This window comes from Sitodiplosis mosellana, unplaced genomic scaffold (genome assembly GCF_009176505.1).
Source record: "Sitodiplosis mosellana isolate CC-2019 unplaced genomic scaffold, AAFC_SMos_1.0 Smas_scaffold_38, whole genome shotgun sequence".
NCBI lineage: Eukaryota > Metazoa > Arthropoda > Insecta > Diptera > Cecidomyiidae > Sitodiplosis > Sitodiplosis mosellana.
The window spans coordinates 1,844,683-1,854,707 of NW_022595280.1; the positions used below are offsets into that span (position 1 = coordinate 1,844,683).

Sequence of the window (10,025 nt, forward strand, 5' to 3'; positions counted from 1 at the left end):
CATTGGTAATCCCGAACTTTTCCGTACCGTTGGCCTGCGTTGTCCGTAGGTACTTTTGGTTATTTTTTGTGCATTTTCTTGAAATAAAGGTAGTGAAAATATAATAATAAAAATAAGGTGAAAAATCGGTCACTTAACTAAAACTGCGACAATTTTGTATGAGAGGTACCCGTAAACCCATTCTCATTGGCTTTAAACTTTCTGAGGTTTCATTTTTTGGAGAAAAAATAAGATTCTGAAAGTTTCATTTTGATCGCATTTGCAGAAGTTTGGTTTTTGGCCCTCAATTTTTTCCAAAAAAATGTCGACAAAATTTGCCCGTAAATCGATCCCATACAAAAGTGTAAATTTTTTGAGGTTTTTCTTAGGGCAAGTACCAAAGGATCAAATCGAAAATGGCTCATCTTCGAACTTAAACTAAGTTTTTTGGATACTTTTTGGCATTTCCATATTTTGATTATCTCAATTATTTTTTGAGTTATCGTGTTAACAAACACCAACGACGACGACGACGGCACACGAACGAAAAAGTGTCTCAAAAAGTTTTCTACACGTTTCATGAGTTTTTATGATGATCTAAACCAATTTTGCGAAAAAAGTGTTCGGGACCAATTCCTATACTTTCCCTTGACACGGTGTGTACGGAAAAGTAAAATTCGTGTACGAAGTAAAAGGTCATTGCGTAATAATCATTTTTCCATGCGCAAGCATTGTATATCATATTTCAATTAATTGAATTGTTCGCCTCACTTTATTGTTGCTCGAAGTGGTTCTTATCTTCGTGTCGAAAAAAAAACGATTAATTATTTCGATTCCGCAGCGCTGTGCAGAAAAAATGCTGAAATTTATTGAGTAAATGTCCTGAAAAAAATCATTCCAGAATTATTTCATACACAACGAACGCGTCGTCTGTGGAGATAAAGAGAGTCCAAAGGTACAAAGAAGGCAAAAATCGACGAAATTTCAATCGGCCTGGATTGATCTTTTGACATTCCGACAAGCATTTACAATTGTAAAATCGATGACTTTACAAACAAAAATGGAAACCACTTTTTCTTACATCGACAACTATTGCTGGGAGATATTTTTAGTTTGAAAATAAAAACGTGTCTAAATTTTGTGTTTTATCAATTGACTGGGTGTCACATGATGGAATTGATAGATGAGCATTATTGATTTGAAAGTCAAGCCCCCAATTCGGTGTATGTACGTTATCGTACCGAATGAAATTGCGACTTTGCTGTGGCATTCTGTGATTTCACCACAAGTGTGAAAAAGCCAAACAAAATAACACATGCCATGTGAAAACAGCAAAAACAACATGCATCAAACTGTAAATATGTTCAGACGCTTATCTACTTGTCTTTGTCACGGGCAACTGAATCAGCGGGAATCAGTTTTGGGTGGAATCGATCATTGACGTAAATAAATGTTAAAGTCTTCTTTTTTGTTTTCCAGCCCAGTATCAATTTTTTCTATTAATTTAATGAGTGTCGTTTTTTTGTCCGGTTGTTTATTTGGGCCTAATTAACGAATTCCGTCTGGCCGAAGAAAATTTGATGCGGTTAACTGGTCAAAGTGCACAATACGATGCAATCAAAGGCATGAATTTCTAATAACAAACTGATAAAATTGAAGCGAAGTCGGTCGGTGTTTACATTCTATTGATTTGCTCAAGGATATTGAAACGATGACAAGTATCAGTGTTGTTGCACGGAAAGCGCTAGACAAAACTACAGAAATAGATTTTAATTGAAAAATGACCGACAAATATTCGAGCATTTTAATCGGGCCGGGTGTTGGTCAAAGTCCGACCAACTTTCTTATCATTTTTTCGTCTTTCTCTCTGGACAAAACAAAATTTGATCCCTTTTTTTCCTAATGACGATGTACGCAAAAACGAAGCAACTGTAGTAAAATCGTTGACTATTTGACGCAAATACGCATTGAAAGGCCACAGAGACGCTGATCTTGTTGGCAATAGAAAAAAAAACAATTGTTATCAAATGTAAACAACTTTCGTCATTTTAGTGGGCATCTTTTTTTTCGTGTGTTGCTTTAACGATGCGCTAAATGATTATTTAAATATTTGTTAGGTGTTGGTTTATGATTAATGGGGAAAATGTGTTTTTCCCTGTACAATGATTAGAACAACGAGAATTTCTTAGAAATTTTAATTCGTTATCTGTTGAAATAGAAAACAAAAGTAGTGACATAAGAAATGGACAATCGCAAATCAAACAAAAAAAAACATATGAATTAACTTCGAGAAACCGTAAGGAAAGTCATTAATCAATGTTTTGCAGCACAAAAATGATCAAAATTTCTGTCCCTTTCACATATGGACATGTTTCGTCGAAATATATAAAACACGAAACGTTCCTTTTAATCTAACCTCCTTACGTACGATTTCCAATTCTTCTTCATTTACTAATCTCAACTTCGAACGAATTTGTTTTGATTTTTGTGGAATAATATTAAGACAGATCCATTTTTTTCGTTATCTAGACGTCACACAAACAAAAATGCTATATGAAACGTGTTGATAATAGCATTTGACCCATAGAAGTGAGAAATATATTATTACATGATTCATTTGATGTTACGAAACAAAAAAAACAGCCAAGCTAAGTATTGATTTAACTGACGCATTCGCTTCCTCGTTCAGGCGCTTAACAAGAAAATATTTACAATTTCAGTGCGAATAAACAGCAGAAACGGGGAAAATGCGACGTACAAAGTTAAAATATACAAGGCATGTTTATATGATGAACAAAAGCAGACTTACCCATCATTAACACACAAAGATCATCCATTCTACACAAATAATGTGTAGATTGACAGTTAAATTGCATAAATTAATGGCAACGCCATTTAAAATGTTCACCTTTTCAGTAGTCATGTTTAAACGACTGCTTCTGACTGAACCAATTGATTTCGAAGCATTTTGGCAAGCGAAAAAAGGCAACAAATTGTACAGTCGCTGCGACTGCTGTCGAGAATTTATTGTCAGAGATGTGTTAATGAGACGGCATACATTTAGAATTGAGCCCTTTGCTTGCCCACCAAACACACGCACACGAACACTCACTCACTCCAAACCGAATTGAATCGTGTACGTTTTGTGAATTTCGATTGTTGATAACACAAACGCAAGGGCCGAGCACACATCATTTCAGAACGACGACGGCTCCAGCATTGGCACCGAAGACGCAAGGCAAACATGTAGTGTTGTTGTTGCTGTTGCGAACTCTTGATAAAAAGTTTCAGTTACACATTATTCGATTCGCTTCATCTTCTCTCCCTCTCTCGTTTGCTCTTTCGAATTCTGCTTTCTGCGTTTCGTCTTGTCACATCGGTTCTGGTCGGTTTGCAACATAAGTCAGCGTTATAATAAGCAATGCGCTAAACGATCTATCCATCATTTCTTTTATGTTTGTTCACTAAGCAACATCGGTTTTTTGTTGTTGTTGCTGTCGTTGTTCGTTCGTCCTGCACACTCATTAGAATCGTTTACTTTTGTGATTTGCTTGTTGAACATTTATCAATCTCTAAATAGAAAACGGTTTGCTCCAGTTTTTCAAATCGCATTCTTTGGAATATTTAATAACAAGTGCAGTCTTTTTAACAAGTTTTTTTTGTGGTTGTGACGTACCCGTACCGTATTGAGACAATCCCGATAATTATTGAAAGTGATAGTTTTTTTTTGTCTCGTTGCCTTTTGACAACTGCAGCAATTAAATTGTACAACTTGCACGCATTTCGCATTGAGTCAGTCCGAATGATGATGACTTCAAGAGAGTTTCGCGTGCCGTTTTGTTGATAAAAGACACACGATTTGTGTAAATAAGTTTTTTTTTGTTTAAATTGTGAAATTATGATTAGTGAAAAAGAACAATTTGTTCCAAATTAAGAGAAGAATAAAAAAAAATCGCGCGAAATAAAAGAGTCACATTTATGTGAACAGTTTTCAATTTAAAATAAAAAAGTTTCAAAAACTAAAATGTTATTCCCGCCGATGTCAAATTCCACAACAGGATTTCTGTTGCAAACGATGCTGTACGTGGCCAATATCACCAAGCATGATTTAAACGCACCAAAAACACGCGAAGATTTTATGTTATCGCCAATGGGAGCTGATTCGGGTGAGTGCAATGACTCATGTGAAATTCGTGAAATTTCACACAACCCATAATTCCGCAATCATCTGAGAAATTATGACTGTGTGTCATTCTTCTGTGTCGCTTGTCAGTCATCAGGCATGAAAAATGCACGAAAAATGGTCGTTTCTAATTGACAACGGTGGTGATCGCTCTTAATTGAATTAATTCTTGAAATAGAAAATGTGTCAAAATGTGCCTATTTCGGTTTGAAATGAAAAATTGTACAGTTTTTGCTATGTACGTAAGAAATTGTTGCGCTTTTCTGTGGCCAAAGGTCGAGAACATTCTAAAAATGTTCCATTCGCATTTGTCATTATGTGAGTCTAACTGTCGTTGGATTCATTTTGACTGATTTAATTAATATTTGTCTCGGTTTTAAATTGATATCAATTAAGAGCGCAGCAACTGCAAGCCAGTCTAAACGTGATGCACGCACCCAAATGATCACACTTCAATAGGAGACAGAGAGCAGCGAACGTGCGATTTGTCTAATAAGTCAAAACGCGATTGTTGTTTTTATGTGCTAATAAAATCGTCGCGACAGATCCATATCGACACTTAGAATCATACACACGTCTCACTGTAATCGCAAGTAGAATTCGTTTTCTAAATGACTTATGGCCCTCGTAGCGATGCGATTTTCCACTTTCTCTGTCGTCTCATTTCATAATTTTGTAATTTGAGGGCAATGATTGATTAGAATTCCAAATGATTTAATTAACATTCATTTATCAAATAACTATTTGAGATTAGGGCATTGCTAATCGGTATAACATTATGTTCATTTTAGATCCGGAGCAACCGCGTTGCTATGGACTTTACGGCTGCTTCCCAATCAATGGACCATTTGGTGGTGATCAGCGACCAATTTCCAACTATCCCGAAACGCCAATGAAAATCAATACACGATTTGCTGTTTACACCAAACATAATCGACATTTGCCGAAATACTTGAGCTTGAATGAAACGGGTGAAGCCAAATACAGTGGAATCCATCCGAAGGGAAATATCTATGTGATTGCACACGGTTACTTAGATTCGGGTGATCGTCCTTGGGTCATTGAATTGATGAATGCATTGCTGGACAGAGATCGCAGTGGAATTGCATCGGTCATTACGATCGATTGGAGTGGCGGTGCATCACCGCCTTATACTCAGGCCGTTGCCAATATTCGATTGGTTGGCGTTATTACGGCTCATGTTTTGTACATGGTCTACGAACAATTTAAAATGAAAAATTTGGATAATGTGCACATGATAGGCCACTCGTTAGGCTCACATTTGTCTGGTTATGCTGGAAGCACTTTGCAAAAGGATTTTGATCTCAATTTAGGACGTATCACAGCACTGGATCCAGCTGAGCCTCTCTTCACTGCCACCGAATCTGTTGTACGACTGGACCCGAATGATGCACAGTAAGACTTGATACACAGCCATTGCTTTGAATGTTTTTTCAAGATTTTCTTCAAATTTCCCTCCCAGATTTGTCGATGTTATTCACACTGATACGTTGCCAATAACGCAAGGTGGTCTGGGAATGCCCGATCCGATTGGACATGTAGACTTTTATCCAAACGGCGGACACACTAATCCAGGATGCGATAAACCAATGTAAGTTGATAATACTCTTCCTTCCAATACTTTTGGACAAATCATAAATTTTCAAAATTAATGACTAAAAAAAAATGTGATGTGAAAGTAAGTTCGTATTGAAAATGGTCTAATAATCATCTTTTTCTCAAAAAAAAACAGGCAACATTACATTTTATCAACAGGTAAGTTGACAATGCTGTCTTTTGCCTCTTTTCGTTTTGTCAATTCAATTTCTTGTTATTCGAAGTCGATATTTTCCAAATAAATTACTGGGGATAATTTCAAAAAAGTTCTATCGACAATGATCTAATAATACTCATCTTTTCTTTCCCACAATAGGCAGTTTGAGTGTTGGCTTTCAGCAATTTTTCAGTTGTAACCATGTTCGCAGTCAAGAGTTTTTCCTGGAAAGCATCAAATCCAACTGTACATTTACTGGCGTTGCTTGTGATTCGTATGAGAGCTTCTTGAAAGGCCATTGCACGTGCAAAGGAACCGATACCGGTTTCTGTTTGCGATTCGGTCTTGATGCAAAGTCGAGTTACCAACGATTACATGGGACAAAGCAATTGGCCAGTGGCCAACCAATCAAGGCTTATCTAATGACTGGACGAGAACAGCCTTTCTGTCGATCACATTTCAAAATGACCATCTTCATGTCGGGAACAGTTGAGAGCCTAGGTCATGGAGAAGAGGTTGGCATTTTGAATGTTGAAGTGCAGTCGCTGCAGGGCGATAGAACCGAACGAATTCGATTCTCGCGCGAGCCAATGTGAGTATTTTGAATAAAGAACGAAATTAATTTAAAAATACTTTGATTTAATATTGTTCACTCGTTAACAACTATATATATTTGTTTCAAAGATATTTGAAATTCAAATCCCTTCCATTCACAAATATCAAACGTTCATGACTAGAACTAATTCACTGCTAATCACAATTTGCGTTGCAGGAGTCTTGAACCAGAAAAGGTATACAGCGCCGTCATTCCGGGCCGAGAAGTTGGCATTCCCGAGAGTGTAACCTTAGATTGGGAGTACCGAACAAACCCGCTTAATCCCCTAACGTGGCGAATTGTTGCACCACGAGTTTATATTCAGCATATCATTGTGGAGTCTCTCGAGCACAACAGAAGGTAAACTTTTGGTCAATCAAGTATATTTGAAAACAATCGATATTTCCGCATCACGAAACGAGTTTATTTATTTTTGATTTATTTTGGTGTTTTTTTTTTAAAGAATCATCATGTGTCCTATCTACCAAAATGAGCCGGTGGTTTCGGGAAAGCCAGCCGATTTCAGGCACGAGTACTGTAACTCATACCGCAACGAATAGAAGAAAAAAAAACCACAACCAATCCACGAATCTAGCTTAAGAAATTAATTTATAATTATCTCTCTACTTATATGATCACAAATCGAGTTCAAGTACATCGTTTGCTATTTTATTTTTCGTTATTGTCCGTTGAAATCATACCAAGAAGAAAAATTCATTCACGTAACAATAAATTCATCGAAGTTCTAGTTTGTGTAGTTCTAGCACAAATTATCATTTGGTGATAATGAGTAAGATTATTCGAAATTCCACGAGCATGGAAAGTTTGGCATAGAATCCTATTTATATACGCATTTTGCAAATATATGTAATAAGCTAAGTGATTCGTATTATAGATTTAATGCGTAATAAATAATAAATTGTACGAAAAGAAGTATGCTCTGACTAGCCCCTTATTGCCCTTTGATAAAAAGAACACTGACGGTTTTACAATACTGATTGTTCGTCTAACAGTGAAAACGTTTATCGTCTTGATCTCCCACTGGATCGCCTTGAGCAATTGCCACTTTTTTTTCGAATAGCCAACATTTAACCGTAGAAAAATTCCGGTTCGATGTTTCAAACTCCTTTCAGAATCATTTAAAAAATAGACGATTGCCTCCGTTACTCATAACCCTGACAAGCATGTGAGATAGTCAGTTGTGAGACCTGTTTAGTGGCCTTTTGAGCCGTCTACGCCGAAATTGATAATTCTTTTTGACGAGCGACAAAAGTCTATCTTGACATTTAGAATGTCAACAGGATGAAGTGAGTGCTGTTGCGCTCGGCACTTTTTATTGATATAGTAGTATGAACGAACAACACACCAACCAGCTTTGAGAATTTTTTTTCGGTAGAAATTTTCATTTTGCAATCTTTTGATTGAGCAAATATGGAAAATTTTGAAGGCATTATCACCACAGCAATTATTTGAATATCTAGAAATAAACTTGCCTGATGTTTCCAACTTAAAAGAAGTTCCACAAACAAAAATGGTGAAAAATACACTCTTTATCGGATATCAGTCAAATGTTTGCTTTTCGCAAAGATCCCATAGTATGCCTACATTCGTTGTAGTACATCGGAATATTGTATTTGTGGTGATCAACCAATATCTCGATACATAAATTCTTAATAGTTTTCACACATAATTTTCAATCTTGTGTCAAAGCTGTAATAAAAAAATTCAAGTGGAGAAAATTCAAGTTTTTTGAAAAAAAAAAACGTGATAAAAAATTAAAATGAAACCACCCGAAACTTGTTTGATTTCAGTTATATATATTTTTTTCGTCATTTAAATTTGAATGCGGCATTCACAATAAATTGTTAAAAATGTTCTTTTGCTTTTTTTTCGTTACGTTCACATAATAATGTGGTTGTGGTGGCGAGTTCATGTATATGTGTATTCTCGTCAGTGGAGTTTCGCCCCAACGTTTTCATCCACAAAAACAAACTGTTCCTCTTCTTTCATCTTCTTCAAATAATTTTTACAAATTTCTGATTGCTATACAACATCTATTTGATACATCATTTTTATTAAATTGATAATAATTATTTGTTCGAAATTTTGAATAAATAGTATGTAAACAAACAAACAAAAAAATGCATACAATGTATATATAATTTAATTTAATAGTAAATCTGTGTGTCTGTTTGAGTGTGTTTGACGTGGCATTTTGTGTGTTGGTTTTTCAACTTGAAACATTCAAGGGGGTGAACAACCGTTGGATAAGCAAAAAAATCAATCTTTGGAACTGTCAAAATGGCAGATTGAAAATTTTGCGCGATTAAAATAAATCTTTATCAAAATTCGCAACGAATCTACAACAACTGGAGTGCTTTGAATCTTCATAACTCTCTGCATTACTTCCATACGATGTTTTCGAATCTATTCAAATCTTAAATCTCGTGTCCACCCCCTAGCGGTGTTTTCTTGTTTAGCAATACAACCACATCAATCCATTGATCGATAAAACATTTTATTTTCTTCTCTTCATTCAACAAATATTTCCTTTTATGCACATTAACATTGAATCTAAACATATTTATAATATTTTCCTTTTTAACGACATTTACACGGATTTTTTTTCTTCTCTTTATTGTATTTATGTATATACTTAACATAGCATTTTAATTTTTTTTTAATATATTGTTAGCGCACTATTTTTTTGCTCTCTAGAGTTAGCTAATATAGAATTTGTCCTTTCTGTTCTTTTCTTCTTCTTCTTCTTTATTTTGTGAGAGGTTTTTCACATACAATGATGCTCTGCTTTGATTAAACTCGTTTATTTGAGAGTATATATATATATTTATTTGTAACGTATTTGTCATTCAGCCAGACAAATTCTCAACACATTTTGCTTTGTTTAAAAAGAAACGAAACATCAAAAACAAAAAAAAACTAATTTTATTTTTGGTTAAACTGTCTACAATAATACTTTTTTCGTTTTTTTTCGTTCTCCTTCTTTTTCTTCTTTATTTTAATTAAATATTTGCTAGATATTTCGATACATCAACAACAATGTTATAAATGTGTGTGTGTGTGTATGTGTTTTTATTCTTGTCATTATCAATTTGTTCCTTCTTTATTTTGTTTTGCTTTCGTTTAGCCTTTTTTTAAATGTAGTTTATTTTGCTTTTATTTCTATGTTTGATTATTATTTGTTTTTCCCTTCGTTCACTGTCCTTGTGCAATCATTTTATACAGTAGCAAGCCCGAGCAGAGACCGTCTATCATTTTTCAAGAGAATTTGATCAACATTTTGTGCGCATTATTATGGTGATGATTGTTTTCAGTCAAAAAATTGTAAAATGGCCCACACGAAATACAATACGAAATGCGTGGTCATTCGAAAATCGTTTTAATTTGTAAAAATGAAAAAATTCGCATAAAAATACGTTAAAAATGCTCATCAAATTGTCTGAGTATGGTCGACTTTCTATTCAAGGCAACAG

General features: G+C 35.0%; 1 protein-coding gene across 1 annotated transcript; it reads left to right on the top strand.

The window, feature by feature from the left end:
* The first annotated feature begins 1,671 nt into the window (after window positions 1-1,671).
* On the top strand, window positions 1,672-7,464 carry LOC129569528 (pancreatic lipase-related protein 2). Its single transcript, XM_055448412.1, has 7 exons — window positions 1,672-4,145; window positions 4,954-5,578; window positions 5,646-5,774; window positions 5,916-5,938; window positions 6,096-6,528; window positions 6,709-6,891; window positions 6,995-7,464. Exons 1-7 carry the CDS (start codon window positions 4,004-4,006, stop codon window positions 7,089-7,091), a joined length of 1,632 nt encoding a protein of 543 aa, XP_055304387.1. The 5' UTR covers window positions 1,672-4,003; the 3' UTR covers window positions 7,092-7,464.
* The last annotated feature ends 2,561 nt before the right edge of the window (window positions 7,465-10,025 follow it).

What these genes read in the sequence shown, in the direction of transcription:
- LOC129569528 (XM_055448412.1), top strand. Translation starts at nt 4,004, where the DNA reads ATGTTATTCCCGCCGATGTCAAATTCCACAACAGGATTTCTGTTGCAA. An exon ending in CTGGACCCGAATGATGCACA is followed by an intron (nt 5,579 to 5,645) that starts GTAAGACTTGAT and finishes TTTCCCTCCCAG; the next exon opens with ATTTGTCGATGTTATTCACA. An exon ending in ACATTACATTTTATCAACAG is followed by an intron (nt 5,939 to 6,095) that starts GTAAGTTGACAA and finishes TTCCCACAATAG; the next exon opens with GCAGTTTGAGTGTTGGCTTT.